At 48.9% G+C, this 19,887-nt stretch overlaps 1 protein-coding gene across 1 annotated transcript; it reads right to left on the minus strand.

The window, feature by feature from the left end:
• Positions 1-9,476: 9,476 nt before the first annotated feature.
• LOC138852019 (uncharacterized) lies at positions 9,477-19,550 on the minus strand (the record flags this gene model as incomplete). Its single annotated transcript, XM_070081633.1, has 5 exons — positions 19,462-19,550; positions 15,268-15,307; positions 13,334-13,435; positions 9,596-10,585; positions 9,477-9,563 (listed from the first exon to the last, which is right to left on the minus strand). Coding segments are annotated over exons 1-5 (1,308 nt in total), but the record flags the coding sequence as incomplete, so codon positions are not given.
• Positions 19,551-19,887: the final 337 nt, after the last annotated feature.

The following is a 19,887-nucleotide window of genomic DNA, read 5'->3' on the forward strand; positions in this document are numbered from 1 at the left end:
GGTGTTGGCGGGGAGAGTGGTGGGTGTTGGTGGGGAGAGTGGTGGGTGTTGGTGGATGTTGGCGGGGAGAGTGGTGGGTGTTGGTGGGGAGAGTGGTGGATGTTGGCAGAGAGTGTGGTGGGTGTTGGTGGGGAGAGTGGTGGGTGTTGGCGGGGAGAGAGGTGGGTGTTGGTGGGGAGAGTGGTGGATGTTGGCAGAGAGAGTGGTGGGTGTTGGTGGGGAGAGTGGTGGGTGTTGGCGGGGAGAGTGGTGGGTGTTGGTGGGGAGAGTGGTGGGTGTTGGTGGATGTTGGCGGGGAGAGTGGTGGGTGTTGGTGGGGAGAGTGGTGGGTGTTGGTGGGGAGAGTGGTGGGTGTTGGTGGGGAGAGTGGTGGATGTTGGCGGGGTGAGTGGTGGGTGTTGGTGGGGAGAGTGGTGGGTGTTGGCGGGGAGAGTGGTGGGTGTTGGCGGGGAGAGTGGTGGGTGTTGGTGATGAGAGTGGTGGGTGTTGGCAGGGAGAGTGGTGGATGTTGGCAGAGAGAGTGGTGGGTGTTGGTGGGGAGAGTGGTGGGTGTTGGCAGGGAGAGTGGTGGATGTTGGCGGGGAGAGTGGTGGGGAGAGTGGTGGGTGTTGGCGGGGAGAGTGGTGGGTGTTGGCGGGGAGAGTGGTGGGTGTTGGCGGGGAGAGTGGTGGGGAGAGTGGTGGGTGTTGGCGGGGAGAGTGGTGGGTGTTGGTGGGGAGAGTGGTGGGTGTTGGTGGATGTTGGTGGGGAGAGTGGTGGGTGTTGGTGGGGAGAGTGGTGGATGTTGGCAGAGAGTGTGGTGGGTGTTGGTGGGGAGAGTGGTGGGTGTTGGCGGGGAGAGTGGTGGGTGTTGGTGGGGAGAGTGGTGGATGTTGGCAGAGAGAGTGGTGGGTGTTGGTGGGGAGAGTGGTGGGTGTTGGCAGGGAGAGTGGTGGATGTTGGCAGAGAGAGTGGTGGGTGTTGGTGGGGAGAGTGGTGGGTGTTGGCAGGGAGTGTGGTGGAGGTTGGCAGAGAGAGTGGTGGGTGTTGGTGGGGAGAGTGGTGGGTGTTGGCGGGGAGAGTGGTGGGTGTTGGTGGGGAGAGTGGTGGGTGTTGGCGGGGAGAGTGGTGGGTGTTGGTGGGGAGAGTGGTGGATGTTGGTGGGGAGAGTGGTGGGTGTTGGTGGGGAGAGTGGTGGGTGTGGGCGAGGAGAGTGGTGGATGTTGGCGGGGAGAGTGGTGGGTGTGGGCGAGGAGAGTAGTGGGTGTTGGCGGGCAGAGTGGTGGGTGTTGGTGGGGAGAGTGGTGGATGTTGGTGGGGAGAGTGGTGGGTGTTGGTGGGGAGAGTGGTGGGTGTTGGCGGGAAGAGTGGTGGGTGTTGGTGGATGTTGGCGGGGAGAGTGGTGGGTGTTGGCAGGGAGAGTGGTAGATGTTGGCAGAGAGAGTGGTGGGTGTTGGTGGGGAGAGTGGTGGGTGTTGGCGGGGAGAATGTTGGGTGTTGGTGGGGAGAGTGGTGGATGTTGGCGGGGAGAGTGGTGGGTGTTGGTGGGGAGAGTGGTGGGTGTTGGCGGGGAGAGTGGTGGGTGTTGGCGGGGAGAGTGGTGGGTGTTGGCGGGGAGAGTGGTGGGTGTTGGTGGGGAGAGTGGTGGGTGTTGGTGGGGAGAGTGGTGGGTGTTGGTGGGGAGAGTGGTGGGTGTTGGTGGGGAGAGTGGTGGGTGTTGGTGGGGAGAGTGGTGGATGTTGGCGGGGTGAGTGGTGGGTGTTGGTGGGGAGAGTGGTGGGTGTTGGCGGGGAGAGTGGTGGGTGTTGGCGGGGAGAGTGGTGGGTGTTGGTGGGGAGAGTGGTGGATGTTGGCGGGGAGAGTGGTGGGTGTTGGTGGGGAGAGTGGTGGGTGTTGGCGGGGAGAGTGGTGGGTGTTGGCGGGGAGAGTGGTGGGTGTTGGTGGGGAGAGTGGTGGGTGTTGGTGGGGAGAGTGGTGGGTGTTGGTGGGGAGAGTGGTGGGTGTTGGTGGGGAGAGTGGTGGGTGTTGGTGGGGAGTGGTGGGTGTTGGTGGGGAGAGTGGTGGGTGTTGGCGGGGTGAGTGGTGGGTGTTGGTGGGGAGAGTGGTGGGTGTTGGCGGGGAGAGTGGTGGGTGTTGGTGGGGAGAGTGGTGGGTGTTGGTGGGGAGAGTGGTGGATGTTGGCGGGGAGAGTGGTGGGTGTTGGCGGAGAGTGGTGGGTGTTGGTGGGGAGAGTGGTGGATGTTGGTGGGGAGAGTGGTGGGTGTTGGCGGGGAGAGTGGTGGGTGTTGGCAGGGAGAGTGGTGGGTGTTGGTGGGGAGAGTGGTGGGTGTTGGCAGGGAGAGTGGTGGATGTTGGCAGAGAGAGTGGTGGGTGTTGGTGGGGAGAGTGGTGGTTGTTGGCAGGGAGAGTGGTGGATGTAGGCAGAGAGAGTGGTGGGTGTTGGTGGGGAGAGTGGTGGGTGTTGGCGGGGAGAGTGGTGGGTGTTGGTGGGGAGAGTGGTGGGTGTTGGCGGGGAGAGTGGTGGGTGTTGGTGGGGTGTGTGGTGGGTGTTGGTGGATGTTGGCGGGGAGAGTGGTGGGTGTTGGTGGGGAGAGTGGTGGATGTTGGCAGAGAGTGTGGTGGGTGTTGGTGGGGAGAGTGGTGGGTGTTGGCGGGGAGAGTGGTGGGTGTTGGTGGGGAGAGTGGTGGATGTTGGCAGAGAGAGTGGTGGGTGTTGGTGGGGAGAGTGGTGGGTGTTGGCAGGGAGAGTGGTGGATGTTGGCAGAGAGAGTGGTGGGTGTTGGTGGGGAGAGTGGTGGGTGTTGGCAGGGAGAGTGGTGGATGTTGGCAGAGAGAGTGGTGGGTGTTGGTGGGGAGAGTGGTGGGTGTTGGCAGGGAGAGTGGTGGGTGTTGGTGGGGAGAGTGGTGGGTGTTGGCGGGGTGAGTGGTGGGTGTTGGTGGGGAGAGTGGTGGGTGTTGGCGGGGAGAGTGGTGGGTGTTGGTGGGGAGAGTGGTGGGTGTTGGTGGGGAGAGTGGTGGATGTTGGCGGGGAGAGTGGTGGGTGTTGGCGGAGAGTGGTTGGTGTTGGTGGGGAGAGTGGTGGATGTTGGTGGGGAGAGTGGTGGGTGTTGGCGGGGAGAGTGGTGGGTGTTGGCAGGGAGAGTGGTGGGTGTTGGTGGGGAGAGTGGTGGGTGTTGGCAGGGAGAGTGGTGGATGTTGGCAGAGAGAGTGGTGGGTGTTGGTGGGGAGAGTGGTGGGTGTTGGCAGGGAGAGTGGTGGATGTTGGCAGAGAGAGTGGTGGGTGTTGGTGGGGAGAGTGGTGGGTGTTGGCGGGGAGAGTGGTGGGTGTTGGCAGGGAGAGTGGTGGGTGTTGGTGGGGAGAGTGGTGGGTGTTGGCAGGGAGAGTGGTGGATGTTGGCAGAGAGAGTGGTGGGTGTTGGTGGGGAGAGTGGTGGGTGTTGGCAGGGAGAGTGGTGGATGTTGGCAGAGAGAGTGGTGGGTGTTGGTGGGGAGAGTGGTGGGTGTTGGCGGGGAGAGTGGTGGGTGTTGGTGGGGAGAGTGGTGGGTGTTGGCGGGGAGAGTGGTGGGTGTTGGTGGGGAGAGTGGTGGGTGTTGGTGGATGTTGGCGGGGAGAGTGGTGGGTGTTGGTGGGGAGAGTGGTGGGTGTTGGTGGATGTTGGCGGGGAGAGTGGTGGGTGTTGGTGGGGAGAGTGGTGGATGTTGGCAGAGAGTGTGGTGGGTGTTGGTGGGGAGAGTGGTGGGTGTTGGCGGGGAGAGTGGTGGGTGTTGGTGGGGAGAGTGGTGGATGTTGGCAGAGAGAGTGGTGGGTGTTGGTGGGGAGAGTGGTGGGTGTTGGCAGGGAGAGTGGTGGATGTTGGCAGAGAGAGTGGTGGGTGTTGGTGGGGAGAGTGGTGGGTGTTGGCAGGGAGAGTGGTGGATGTTGGCAGAGAGAGTGGTGGGTGTTGGTGGGGAGAGTGGTGGGTGTTGGCGGGGAGAGTGGTGGGTGTTGGTGGGGAGAGTGGTGGGTGTTGGCGGGGAGAGTGGTGGGTGTTGGTGGGGAGAGTGGTGGATGTTGGTGGGGAGAGTGGTGGGTGTTGGTGGGGAGAGTGGTGGGTGTGGGCGAGGAGAGTGGTGGATGTTGGCGGGGAGAGTGGTGGGTGTTGGCGAGGAGAGTAGTGGGTGTTGGCGGGGAGAATGGTGGGTGTTGGTTGGGAGAGTGGTGGAGTAGATGGTGGGGAGAGTGGTGGGTGTTGGTGGGGAGAGTGGTGGGTGTTGGCGGGAAGAGTGGTGGGTGTTGGTGGATGTTGGCGGGGAGAGTGGTGGGTGTTGGCAGGGAGAGTGGTGGATGTTGGCAGAGAGAGTGGTGGGTGTTGGTGGGGAGAGTGGTGGGTGTTGGGGGGGAGAGTGGTGGGTGTTGGCGGGGAGAGTGGTGGGTGTTGGCGGGGAGAGTGGTGGGTGTTGGCGGGGAGAGTGGTGGGTGTTGGTGGGGAGAGTGGTGGGTGTTGGTGGGGAGAGTGGTGGGTGTTGGTGGGGAGAGTGGTGGGTGTTGGTGGGGAGAGTGGTGGGTGTTGGTGGGGAGAGTGGTGGATGTTGGTGGGGAGAGTGGTGGGTGTTGGCGGGGAGAGTGGTGGGTGTTGGTGGGGAGAGTGGTGGGTGTTGGTGGGGAGAGTGGTGGATGTTGGCGGGGAGAGTGGTGGGTGTTGGCGGAGAGTGGTGGGTGTTAACATAAGAACATAAGAACGAAGGAACACTGCAGAAGGCCTACTGGCCCATGCGAGGCAGGTCCAAGTCCCTACCGGCTTAAGCCAATGCACCCAACCTAGTCAGGTCAGGTCACATTGACTTAAGGGAGGAACACGGCAACCGACCTGTTAGCACAAGCTATCAGGTCTAACTCACACCCACCCACATCTACTCATGTATTTATCCAACCTATTTTTAAAGCTACACAACGTTCTGGCCTCTATAACGGTACTTGGGAGTTTGTTCCACTCATCCACAACTCTATTACCAAACCAGTACTTTCCTATATCCCTCCTGAATCTGAATTTTTCCAACTTAAAACCATTGCTGCGAGTCCTGTCTAGGCTAGATATTTTCAGCACACTATTTACATCCCCTTTATTTATTCCTGTCTTCCACTTATAAACCTCAATCATATCCCCCCTAATTCTACGTCTTTCTAGAGAGTGCAGTTTCAGGGCCCTTAGTCTATCCTCATAGGGAAGGTTTCTGATACATGGGATCATCTTTGTCATCCTCCTTTGTACATTTTCCAGAGAATTTATATCCATTCTGTAATACGGTGACCAAAACTGTGCAGCATAATCTAAATGAGGCCTAACCAAGGATGTATAGAGTTGAAGAACAACCTGAGGACTCCTATTATTTATGCTTCTTGATATGAAGCCAAGGATTCTATTAGCTTTATTGCGAACACTTATGCACTGTTGTCTTGGTTTCAGATTACTGCTAACCAGAACTCCTAAATCTTTTTCGCAATCCGTAATATTAAGATCTACATTATTTAGTTTATATGTGGCATGGTTATTGTCCTGTCCAACATTTAGAACTTTGCATTTGTCTATATTAAACTGCATCTGCCACTTCTCCGACCACTGCATCAGTCTATTCAAATCTTCCTGGAGTGCTCGAATGTCCTCGTCAGAATGAATTCGACGGCCTATTTTGGTGTCATCGGCAAACTTGCCGATGTCGCTCTTTATGCCCTCATCTATGTCGTTTATGTAGATTGTGAACAGCAGGGGGCCCAACACTGACCCCTGTGGAACACCGCTCGTGACGCTTCCCCACTCTGATTTCTCCCCATTTATGCAAACTCTCTGCTGCCTATTTGTCAACCATGCCTCTATCCAGGAAAAAATTTCTCCTCCTATTCCATGTGCTTTAATTTTCCTCAATAGTCTCTGATGTGGGACCCTGTCAAAAGCCTTACTGAAGTCCATATACACAATATCATATTCGTTACCATGATCTACCTCCTCAAATACCTTAGTGAAAAAAGTTAATAAATTCGTAAGGCAGGAACGTCCCTTTGTAAAACCATGCTGAGATTCGTTGATTAATTTATGCTTTTCAAGGTGGCTACGAACTGCCTCGGCAATTATTGATTCCATAAATTTTCCCACTATGGAGGTTAGGCTTATTGGTCTATAGTTCGAAGCTAAGGACCTGTCACCTGTTTTGAAAATAGGTATCACATTTGCCATTTTCCACTTATCTGGCACCATGCCAGTTTGTAGTGATATGTTGAAAAGATTAGCCAAAGGTGTGCTAAGCTCCTCTTTACATTCCTTTAGAACCCTTGCATACAGTTCATCAGGGCCTGGGGATTTGTTAGGTTTTAATTTATCTATTTGCCTAAGGACCATGTCACTTGTGACCCTAATAGTGCACAGTTTATTATCGTCCTGTTCTACATAATTTATCATTACTGGAATATCACTGGTATCCTCCTGTGTAAAAACTGAGAGGAAGTATGTGTTAAAAATTCTACACATTTCCTTATCACTGTCAGTGAGCTGACCCGAGGAACTTTTGAGTGGGCCTATCTTGTCCCTGATCTTACTTCTGTATACCTGAAAGAATCCTTTTGGGTTAGTCTTCGATTCTCTTGCAACTTTAACCTCATAATCTCTTTTTGCTTTTCTAATTCCCTTTTTTATTTCTCTCTTTAACTGAATATATCGATTTCTTAATTGCCCCTCTCCTCTTTTGATTTGCCTATATATGCCTCTCTTTTGACCAATCAGATATTTTAATCTATTGTTCATCCATTTAGGATCATTTTTGTTTGATCTGATTTCCCTATTTGGAACATAATTTGACTGAGCAGCTAGAACTATGCCCTGGAAAGCATCATATCGGCAACCATCACCACCTACCTGACCCCTAGTCAGGTCATTCCAGTTCAGCCCACCTAAGTAATTTTTCAGTCCTATGAAATCAGCCAAGCGAAAGTCAGGGACGGAGACTTGATTGCCATTATTAGGGGAATTCCATGATATGTTAAAACTGAGTGATTTGTGATCACTCTCCCCAAGCTCATCATTAACCTCAAGATTATTAATTAGTGTTTCCCTACTGGCAAGAACCAAGTCAAGGAGGTTATTTCCCCTAGTTGGCTCTGTCACAAACTGTTTTAAAAAACAATCCTGGATCGTATCAAGAAAGTCACCCGACTCTAAATTTCCTGTCAAATTGCTCCAGTCAATCTGTCTATAGTTGAAATCTCCCATTAGCACAACATTTTCGTATGTAGATGCCTTACGAATTTCGTCCCATAGAAGTTTACTGCACTCCCTATCAAGATTTGGGGCCCTGTAAATCACACCCAAAATTAGTTTTTCTCGGCCCTCGAGAAGCTGTAACCAAACAGATTCAGTGGCTGACGCTTCTAATTTAATATCTTGTCTAACACAACAATTTAAATTGTCTCTGACATACATCGCTACTCCACCACCTTTCCTGTTGACCCTGTCAGTGTGGAATAATTTATAGCCTTGTATGTGACATTCAGATGGCATCTCTCTATCTTTCAGATTGAGCCAGGTCTCTGTTATAGCAATAATATCTATGTTTCCTGCACTTGCAATTAATCTTAGCTCATCTATCTTATTTCTAACACTCCTGCTATTAGTATAGTAAACCTTAAGGGAGCTAGTCCCTTGCTGCCCTCTGCTGTCCCCCTTTGTTTTCTGACCTGTTCTATTGTCTTTATTTATAACTTCATGCTGAATGCCTTTTATACATTTACTGTTTCCAACCCTAGTGTTGCAACCTGCTTGTTTCCCACACACACCCATACCTCTATCTTCCATCAGTTTAAAATCATAGGCATTTCACCAATGGCCTTCTCAATCGAGTCTGCAAGTGCTACCACCCCTGCCCCAGAGAGATGAACCCCATCCCTTGCATACATATCATGTTTGCCATAAAAGTTGTTCCAGTTGTCAATGAATGGGATTGCAAGTTCCTTGCAGTATCTGTCTAGCCAGCAATTTACACCAATTGCCCTAGACAACCATTCATTTCCTACTCCCCTTCTAGGCAAGATGCTACATATGATTGGGATCCCTCCCTTAGACTTAATGAAATCTATAGCTGACCTGTACTTATCTAGCAGCTCTTCTCTCCTACCCTTCCCAATATCATTTCCACCAGCACTGAGACAGATAATGGGCTTGTTCCCATTACCTGACATGATATTATCCAGCCTGTTGACAATGTCCCCAACACCAGCTCCAGGGAAGCACACTCTATCTCTCATCTTCTTATTCCTATTACAAAAAGCACGGTCAACATATCTTACCTGAGAGTCACCAACCACAAGAATGCGCTTACCTTCATTAGCAGGGGCAGTAGTACCCTTACCTTCACTGGCCACTGAAGTACATTCATCCTGGAGAACAGAGAAGCTTCAGATCTTCACTCTTAACTTTCCTTACTCTGATGCGCCTCCCATTACTGTGAACAACTCGCCACTTGTAGCAGTGTTGGTGGGGAGAGTGGTGGATGTTGGTGGGGAGAGTGGTGGGTGTTGGCGGGGAGAGTGGTGGGTGTTGGCGGGGAGAGTGGTGGGTGTTGTTGGGGAGAGTGGTGGGTGTTGGCGGGGAGAGTGGTGGGTGTTGGTGGGGAGAGTGGTGGGTGTTGGCGGGGAGAGTGGTGGGTGTTGGCGGGGAGAGTGTTGGGAGTGGGCGGGGAGAGTGGTGGGTGTTGGTGGGGAGAGTAATGGGTGTTGGCGGGGAGAGTGGTGGGTGTTGGTGGGGAGAGTGGTGGGTGTTGGTGGGGAGAGTGGTGGGTGTTGGTGGGGAGAGTGGTGGGTGTTGGCGGGGAGAGTGGTGGGTGTTGGTGGGGAGAGTGGTGGGTGTTGGCGGGGAGAGTGGTGGGTGTTGGTGGGGAGAGTGGTGGGTGTTGGTGGGGAGAGTGGTGGGTGTTGGTGGGGAGATTGGTGGGTGTTGATGGGGAGAGTGGTGGGTTTTGGTGGGGAGAGTGGTGGGTGTTGGTGGGGAGATTGGTGGATGTTGGTGGGGAGAGTGGTGGGTGTTGGTGGGGAGAGTGGTGGATGTTGGCGGGGAGAGTGGTGGGTGTTGGCGGGGAGAGTGGTGGGTGTGGGCGAGGAGAGTGGTGGATGTTGGCGGGGAGAGTGGTGGGTGTTGGTGGGGATAGTGGTGGATGTGGGCGGTGTTAATATTGAGTGTGGGCGGTGTTAATGGTAGGTGTGGGCGGGGTTAATGGTAGGTGTGGGCGGGGTTAATGGTAGGTGTGGGCGGGGTTAATGGTAGGTGTGGGCGGGGTTGTTTGGTGGGTGTGGTCGGGGTTGGTGGTAGGTGTGGGCTGGGAGAGTGCCTGGGGACGAGACTTTGTCATGTCACCGCGCGGGAAAACCCAAGTGTTACCAGAACCCAGTGACTGGTACACTGCAGTGTTACCAGAACCCAGTGACTGGTACACTGCAGTGTTACCAGAACCCAGTGACTGGTACACTGCAGTTTTACCAGAACCCAGTGACTGGTACACTGCAGTGTTACCAGAATCCAGTGACTGGTACACTGCAGTTTTACCAGAACCCAGTGACTGGTACACTGCAGTGTTACCAGAACCCAGTGACTGGTACACTGCAGGTTACCAGAACCCAGTGACTGGTACACTGCAGTGTTACTAGAATCCAGTGACTGGTACACTGCAGTTTTACCAAAACCCAGTGACTGGTACACTGCAGTGTTACTAGAATCCAGTGACTGGTACACTGCAGTCTTACCAGAACCCAGTGACTGGTACACTGCAGTGTTACCAGAACCCAGTGACTGGTACACTGCAGTTTTACCAGAACCCAGTGACTGGTACACTGCAGTGTTACCAGAACCCAGTGACTGGTACACTGCAGTCTTACCAGAATCCAGTGACTGGTACACTGCAGTGTTACCAGAACCCAGTGACTGGTACACTGAAGTGTTACCAGAACCCAGTGACTGGTACACTGCAGTGTTACCAGAACCCAGTGACTGGTACACTGCAGTCTTACCAGAATCCAGTGACTGGTACACTGCAGTTTTACCAGATCCCAGTGACTGGTACACTGCAGTTTTACCAGAACCCAGTGACTGGTACACTGCAGTTTTACCAGAACCCAGTGACTGGTACACTGCAGTTTTACCAGAACCCAGTGACTGGTACACTGCAGTTTTACCAGAACCCAGTGACTGGTACACTGCAGTTTTACCAGAACCCAGTGACTGGTACACTGCAGTTTTACCAGAACCCAGTGACTGGTACACTGCAGTTTTACCAGAACCCAGTGACTGGTACACTGCAGTTTTACCAGAACCCAGTGACTGGTACACTGCAGTTTTACCAGAACCCAGTGACTGGTACACTGCAGTGTTACCAGAACCCAGTGACTGGTACACTGCAGTCTTACCAGAACCCAGTGACTGGTACACTGCAGTTTTACCAGAACCCAGTGACTGGTACACTGCAGTTTTACCAGAACCCAGTGACTGGTACACTGCAGTGTTACCAGAACCCAGTGACTGGTACACTGCAGTGTTACCAGAACCCAGTGACTGGTACACTGCAGTTTTACCAGAACCCAGTGACTGGTACACTGCAGTTTTACCAGAACCCAGTGACTGGTACACTGCAGTTTTACCAGAACCCAGTGACTGGTACACTGCAGTGTTACCAGAACCCAGTGACTGGTACACTGCAGTGTTACCAGAACCCACCCTCCAGGCTAGTACCTGCCTGGAGGGTGTTCGGGGTCCACACCTCCGCGGAGCAGTCCATGACCAGGCCTCCAATTGAATCAGAGCCTGATGAACCAAGCTGTTTCTGTTCCCCGCACGCTGTTCAGCGTATGAACCACATCCCGGCTGGTCAGGATTCAGAAACTGACTTTAGGAATTTATTTATTTATTTATTTATTTATTTGAACATGATACAGAGAAGTACAAAAGAATACAGTTAAATGCAGCATGCCAAAGCCAGTTGTATACATAACATTACGGGCAGGCTTAAAATTAACTTAAGATTAACTAAGCAATGAAGTATTCAGTGGTAAAACATTATTGTAAACAGATAACAAGCATAAATGAGTATTACAAAAACAGGTCGTATGGTTCCATGCATTGCTGTACAAACAGTATTTATTTATTATGTATCCAGTTGCCTTCTGAAAACAGCTACCTGGAGGTTATTCCGGGGATCAACGCCCCCGCGGCCCGGTCCATGACCAGGCCTCCCGATGGATCAGGGCCTGATCAACTAGGCTGTTACTGCTGGCCGCACGCAGTCCGACGTACGAGCCACAGCTAGAGGGACTGTTGACAATGTCCCTTATGTAAGCTGGGAAGTTGTTGAACAGTCCTGGGCCCCTGACACTTGCGTTATCTCTTAGTGTTCTCATAAGAATATAAGGACAAGGTCCTAGATGCAAAGAATGCAGATGTAATATATACAGACTTTGCAAAAGCCTTCGACAAGTGTGACCATGGCGTAATAGCGCACAAAATGCGTGCTAAAGGAATAACAGGAAAAGTTGGTAGATGGATCTATAATTTCCTCACAAACAGAACACAAAGAGTAGTAGTCAACAGAGTAAAGTCTGAGGCGGCTACGGTGAAAAGCTCTGTTCCGCAAGGCACAGTACTCGCTCCCATCTTGTTTCTCATCCTCATATCTGACATAGACAAGGATGTCAGCCACAGCACCGTGTCTTCCTTTGCAGATGACACCCGAATCTGCATGACAGTGTCTTCCATTGCAGACACTGCAAGGCTCCAGGCGGACATCAACCAAATCTTTCAGTGGGCTGCAGAAAACAATATGAAGTTCAACGATGAGAAATTTCAATTACTCCGATATGGTAAACATGAGGAAATTAAAACTTCATCAGAGTACAAAACAAATTCCTTCCACAAAATAGAGCGAGAAACCAACGTCAAAGACCTGGGAGTGATCATGTCGGAGGATCTCACCTTCAAGGACCATAACATTGTATCAATCGCATCTGCTAGAAAAATGACAGGATGGATAATGAGAACCTTCAAAACTAGGGAGGCCAAGCCCATGATGACACTCTTCAGGTCGCTTGTTCTATCTAGGCTGGAATATTGCTGCACACTAACAGCACCTTTCAAGGCAGGTGAAATTGCTGACCTAGAAAATGTACAGAGAACCTTCACGGCGCGCATAACGGAGATAAAACACCTCAATTACTGGGAGCGCTTGAAGTTCCTGAACCTGTACTCCCTGGAACGCAGGCGGGAGAGATACATGATTATATACACCTGGAAAATCCTAGAGGGACTAGTACCGAACTTGCACACGAAAATCACTCACAACGAAAGCAAAAGACTCGGCAGACGATGCAACATCCCCCCAATGAAAAGCAGGGGTGTCACTAGCACGTTAAGAGACCATACAATAAGTGTCAGGGGCCCGAGACTGTTCAACTGCCTCCCAGCATACATAAGGGGGATTACCAATAGACCCCTGGCAGTCTTCAAGCTGGCACTGGACAAGCACCTAAAGTCGGTACCTGACCAGCCGGGCTGTGGCTCGTACGTTGGATTGCGTGCAGCCAGCAGTAACAGCCTGGTTGATCAGGCTCTGATCCACCAGGAGGCCTGGTCACAGACCGGGCCGCGGGGGCGTTGACCCCCGGAACTCTCTCCAGGTAAACTCCAGGTTACAATATAATAATAAGATATTATCTTATTTATAGTATAATAATAAGGTATTAAAGGGTTTTTGGGTTATTCTAGGTTCTCTAAACTTATGCTGCTATGTATGATAATCCATGTAACTGTATTTGTGTATACCTGAATAAACTTACATCCACAACTTTTCCAAACCAGTGTTTTCCTATATCCTTCCTGAATCCGATATCTCTGATAGATATTTTTGCTCATGGCATCCCTGGTTTTCCTATGGGGGATGTTGCACCATAGGCCCCTGGCTGCCTTCAAGGGAGCTAGACAGATACCTAAAGTCAATGCCGGATCAGCCGGGCTGTGGTTCGTACGTTGGATTACGTGCGGACAGCAGTAACAGCCTGGTTGATCAGGCCCTGATCCACCGGGAGGCCTGGTCGTGGACCGGGCCGCGGGGGCATTGATCCCCGGAATACACTCCAGGTAGATATGCTGAATCTTCTGCTTACGTAGGGAGTGATTTCCGTGTTCATATTTGAGACTGGTCCTTCTAGGATTTTCCAGGTATTAATTATGAAGTATTTTGACTGCATTCCAAGGAGTACAGGTCAAGAGACGTTCCCAGTAATTAAGGTGACTGACTAAACCACTACATGCATTGAAGATTCTCTGTACATTCTCCTGATCTGCAGTTTCACCTGCCTTAAATGGGCCGAACTTGGATCTTTCAATATGAACTGTTTCTTGGGATTCTCTCTGATGTCGCTGTCTGATACATTCTTCTTTAGAGGCGACTCAACCTGAAAAATCACAGAGCGAGATGTTGAGAACATTCTCCAAATCTGCAGTTTTGCCTGTCTTGAAGAGGCTGTTAGTGTACAGCAGTATTCCAGCCTGAAGACAATAAATGACTTAAAGATCATCTTTGGCTTGACATCTCTTGGAAAAGTAACACGAATGCAGTAAATGCGATTCTTTATTGACTACGTTTATCCCACACAATGGGCTTTACTGGAGGAGATAATAACTAGAACAGAGTATACTACTGACTCCGGCCATACAATAGAGCGGAAAAATAATGTAAGGGACCTGGGAGTAGTAATGTCTGAGGATCTCACTTTCAAGGATCACAACAGTGCCACGATCGCACGTGCAAAGAAAATGATAGGATGGATAATGAGAACGTTCAAAACGAGAGATGCCAAGCCAATGATGACCCTTTTCAAATCACTTGTTCTCTCTAGGCTGGAATGCTGCTGTACATTAACATCTCCGTTCAAAGCAGGTGAAATCGCAGATCTAGAGAGTGTACAGAGATCCTTTACTGCACGTATAAGTTCTGTCAAGCACCTTAACTACTGGGAACGCTTGGAAGCACTTGACTTGTACTCGTTGGAACGCAGGAGGGAGAGATATATCATAATCTACACTTGGAAAATCTTGGAATGAATGGTCCCAAATCTGCACACAGAAATCACTCCCTACGAAAGTAAAAGACTGGGCAGGCGATGCAAAATGCCCCCAATAAAAAGTAGGGGCGCCATTGGTACACTAAGGGAAAACACCATAAGTGTCCGGGGCCCAAAACTGTTCAACAGCCTCCCATCAAGCATTAGGGGAATTGCCAATAAGCCCCTGGCTGCCTTCAAGAGAGAGCTGGACAGATACCTGAAGTCAGTGCCGGATCAGCCGGGCTGTAGCTCGTACGTTGGACTGCGTGCGGCCAGCAGTAACAGCCTAGTTGATCAGGCCCTGATCCATCGGGAGGCCTGGTCATGGACCGGGCCGCGGGGGCGTTGATCTTCGGAATAACCTCCAGGTAACCTCCAGGTAACCTCCAGGTAACCAGGTTTACCAAGCCACAAACAGGTCTACCTGAGCAAAGTACATAACTATATGTGGCTTGTCTTGCATATATATATATATATAAATATATATATATATATATATATATATATATATATATATATATATATATATATATATATATATATATATACACTGAGAAAGACTCGCCATTGAAACGTAGACTTTGATAAGCTTTAAAAATAGATCAGACAAGCATTTCCTTCCTTACCTTAATGGGAAATGGCTGTCGGGGTAAAGAAAATGAATGGGAAAGGTTGGGTGTGAGTAGATCATGTGTAGGCTGGACCGGTAGGTCCAATCTTCCGACCTTGTCTTGTATCTATAAGGTGAGCAAATACTCTCGTAACCCAGGTAAGACATTTGAAGAAACTTGTACTAGCTGGCGCTGAGTTTTCAGTGGAATCAACAGGAAGAACAAACCGCAGTAACAATGCATTTCACCCAAGGCACAGGAAAGGCAACCTTAATAATTCACAAAACTGCATTATCATTGCTGGTGAGTGTGGGTGAGACAACGTTCCTTACTACACGCTACGAAACAAGACTATGAGGGAGGGAAAGGAGGAGGAGGAGGAGGAGGGGAAATTTCTGTAGAGCCATAATAAGAGAATAAGGATAAGAATGTAGGAGAAGGGAGACAATGAGACAAAGACTGGCTAAACTAGGAGGCAGACAGGACGGTTACAAACCCTGGACGGAAATGTCTCAGTCGAGTTACCATCAGCATATTTTAATAGCCGCTCTTTTCTCCCGTTAGTCTTACCTTTCCCCATTCACAACTGTTCTCGTTATTACCACCACACCTGAAAAAAATACTAAAATGAAGGAAACACTGAAATAATACTAGTCACATGTGAGGATGAAATGATAATGTTGTATGAGTGTAGTGGGTGGGAAGCTGTGGAGGGCTAGTGAGGTGTAGCCCCGGGCTACACTAACATTACCTCAACTATAGGAAGAACAATGCTTTAACTTCAGGACAAAGGTTTACCTTGCTCTTAGTAAGTTTATTTAGGTACACGTACACATAAGTACAAGTATCATACATAATGTAAATTACTTGCGATATTCCAAAAAAGTCAAAGTGGCAGATAAGAACTTGCAGATTATTGTCCATCATAATGAAATATATATATATATATATATATATATATATATATATATATATATGTCGTGCCGAATATGTAAAACTGGTCAATTAGCAAGAACTCATTTAAAATTAAGTCCTTTCTGAAATTTTCTCTTATACGTTTAAAGATATATTTTTTTCATTAATGTTAATGTAAAAATTTTTAATTTTGCACCAAAAGAATCTTAGAAAACTTACCTAACCTTATTATAACAAGAGCAATTTATTTTAGCCTAACCCAACTAAATATATTTTAAATACGTTTACAATAATTTAATACTAAACAAACACAATCAAATATATTTTTTTCGTTAGGTTCAGAATGATTTTGGCGAAATTATTGCATACACAAATTTTCACTTGTCCTATATGGCAAGATGAGCGTTGCTATTTAAGCCAAGATCGCAAGTTCTGCCTATTCGGCACGACATATATATATATATATATATATATATATATATATATATATATATATATATATATATATATATATATATATATATATATATATATATACCCCTCCTTCCTTCAGAGTGCAGGCACTGTACTTCCCATCTCCAGGACTCAAGTCCGGCCTGCCGGTTTCCCTGAACCCCTTCATAAATGTTACTTTGCTCACACTCCAACAGCACGTCAAGTATTAAAAACCATTTGTCTCCATTCACTCCTATCAAACACGCTCACGCATGCCTGCTGGAAGTCCAAGCCCCTCGCACACAAAACCTCCTTTACCCCCTCCCTCCAACCTTTCCTAGGCCGACCCCTACCCCGCCTTCCTTCCACTACAGACTGATACACTCTTGAAGTCATTCTGTTTCGCTCCATTCTCTCTACATGTCCGAACCACCTCAACAACCCTTCCTCAGCCCTCTGGACAACAGTTTTGGTAATCCCGCACCTCCTCCTAACTTCCAAACTACGAATTCTCTGCATTATATTCACACCACACATTGCCCTCAGACATGACATCTCCACTGCCTCCAGCCTTCTCCTCGCTGCAACATTCATCACCCATGCTTCACACCCATATAAGAGCATTGGTAAAACTATACTCTCATACATTCCCCTCTTTGCCTCCAAGGACAAAGTTCTTTGTCTCCACAGACTCCTAAGTGCACCACTCACCCTTTTCCCCTCATCAATTCTATGATTCACTTCATCTTTCATAGACCCATCCGCTGACACGTCCACTCCCAAATATCTGAATACATTCACCTCCTCCATACTCTCTCCCTCCAATCTGATATCCAATCTTTCATCACCTAATCTTTTTGTTATCCTCATAACCTTACTCTTTCCTGTATTCACCTTTAATTTTCTTCTTTTGCACACCCTACCAAATTCATCCACCAATCTCTGCAACTTCTCTTCAGAATCTCCCAAGAGCACAGTGTCATCAGCAAAGAGCAACTGTGACAACTCCCACTTTGTGTGTGATTCTTTATCTTTTAACTCCACGCCTCTTGCCAAGACCCTTATATATATATACATATATATATGTTGTCCAGAGGGCTGAGGAAGGGTTGTTGAGGTGGTTCGAACATGTAGAGAGAATGGAGCGAAACAGAGTAGTGGAAGGAAGGCGGGGTAGGGGTCGGCCTAGGAAAGGTTGGGGGAGGGGGTAAAGGAGGTTTTGTGTGCGAGGGGCTTGGACTTCCAGCAGGCATGCATGAGCGTGTTTGATAGGAGTGAATGGAGACAAATGGTTTTTAATACTTTATGTGCTGTTGGAGTGTGAGCAAAGTAACATTTATGAAGGGGTTCAGGGAAACCGGCAGGCCGGACTTGAGTCCTGGAGATGGGAAGTACAGTGCCTGCACTCTGAAGGAGGGGTGTTAATGTTGCAGTTTAAAAACTGTAGTGTAAAGTGAATGATGGTGAAAGTTTTTCTTTTTCGGGCCACCCTGCCTTGGTGGGAATCGGCCAGTGTGATAATATATATATATATATATATATATATATATATATATATATATATATATATATATATATATATATATATATATATATATATATATATATATATTCGCAGACAAAATTATTTGTCCACTACATGTGGCAAGATTTGATGAAATAACTTTGAAAATAAGCTTGGTGCCCTTGGGTAGAGGGAAATATCGTCTAGTTCCGACTAGGCACCCATACTTATCCATGGTAAAGTTGTGGAGAAAATTTCTCCAGGAGGGGAGGGGGCGTATCAGCCCCTTTCAGCCCTCTCAGAAAGGGCAATGGCATCTTGCTTCTGCAATAACGCTTTTAATTGAAAGCATATGACCGTGTCATGATCAAATCACGTCATGACTGACCAGTGTTGCAGTCATGTGTGGTTTAATGAGAGACAATTAATCTCTGTACCGGAACAGGAAGGTACAGGAAACTTCTACCTCACTTTATTCACATGTGGGACAATAATGAACTCTCAATGATCGAGACATATCAAGAAATCAAGCTTTTGTTGAAGTTTGGCAAGGAAGGCAAATCTACAGAGGGCAGTGGTGGTTGAAGCAGGGCACGGGCAATTCAGACTGCTTTAAAACCTGCAAGGGGAAACATTAACTCCGGGATAACGAACAAAGAACACTGTTCCGCGTGTTTATGTGAATATAAGGCAATCCACATTCGTGGTATATTACAGAGAAGTGTGCGCAGCTTCCTGTAGTGATGTTGCTGTGAATTTAAAACGATTGAAAGATAAAGCAGTGCCGTATACTAAGTATATTGAGAACTATCTTTATAGACTTACAGTCCACTGAGACACTCATCCTTCAGTCAAGACAACGATATCCGGGTAAACATACGGGTCCGATACAGATACCCAGGTAGTCTAGTCATTAATGATACTAGTTAGGTCAGCTGCGCAGCAGATAGCTAGTTCATTTTTATCTAGATTTATCACCATACACTCGACGACAAGCGGGCTTTTTATCCCAACACAAGTGAGTATAAGACTCTCGTCAGTATTCAGTTATTCAATGAAAATTTGTCTGGACTGCCTCCAAGTGAGTTGCCTACCCTGGCAAACTCTGTTGACACCGAGCTCTGAGGTGGGTACCTCAGCCTCACAAGTGGCTTATAGGACAGATTTTCACAAATGATTGATGTTGCAAGAAACTTGCCTGCATGCACGTATAAAGGACTAACTTACTTGGTGTTGCAGCATATATCCTGATCTTCAACCTTCCTAAGCTTAGCCCCTTTGGACTTCCCCTCAGAAACCACGTGCAACCGGGAGCCTTAATTCCTGCAATATTCCTATATCCAAGGGGGTGTGTATCCCCTAGTATAACTATGCAGACATGGACACTAGCTTCTAGACTGACAAGAGACACTGGTGTGTACTGGGCATGCACTGCCAGCTGCACAAAGGCTTACAGTTCAACTCACTCACAATTTTCCCCAGACACTGTCCAGAAATCCTACGAGAAAAGTGGAGGTCTTGTCTTACTGTATGGGCCTGACAGAGGAGGTCATCTATGGTACATCGAGGTGCCTCGACCAGATTTCCCCAGGTCTCAAATGTGAAGACACGTGGGGGGGGCGCCGTCTGCTGATCACGGCACGTGTTGTCCACTTGGTGTCTGTCTAAAGAAGAACGAGCTGGTCCCTTCCAGACCCACGTCTCACTGTTCAAACTAGGGCTGCCAGTTCTCCCTAGCTAACTTAACCTAGTGTTTGCCTACATTATCTGCCTATTATTACCTATGTTAAGGTCTTAGGTCTACATTATTATTATCTACAGTTGCCTCAATGATCCTAATATTAGTGTACTAACAGTGAACTACCTACTTCTTCCCCGAAGGGTAAATCTATAAATTAATAAGTGCTTACCATCCAACCTCGCCAAACAGGGTGAGAATGTGTTTTTGTTTATGGGTGGGTGTAAGGGCCACCCAGCTCAGCCGTTCCATTACGGCCATGCTGGGACCCCTTCGTACGCCGTATCTGTCCCGTGGAACTTTAGGGACCAAATAAATTTACACATCCTCCTGCCGGCGAAGGTAGGCGCTAAGTCTAGATCAAGTCTGCCTCCCGCAGGCCCTCCCAGCGGGCCCTGGACTTGAGCGCCGTTCGACGGGTCATCTGGCCGCTCAGCTCGGTCAGCCTCTGGTCTAACTTCTCATGTGCCGGTCCCACCGTGTGGACCTCGAGAGGTAAAAGCCTGTTGATGGGTCTTATAGTCTAGACACCATTCATTCTCACCTTCACCATTCTCAACCGCCCAGCCTTGTCTGGGTGGGTCAACACTACCAGGCC

This window comes from Cherax quadricarinatus, unplaced genomic scaffold (assembly GCF_038502225.1).
Source record: "Cherax quadricarinatus isolate ZL_2023a unplaced genomic scaffold, ASM3850222v1 Contig3415, whole genome shotgun sequence".
In the NCBI taxonomy this organism is placed as follows: domain Eukaryota; kingdom Metazoa; phylum Arthropoda; class Malacostraca; order Decapoda; family Parastacidae; genus Cherax; species Cherax quadricarinatus.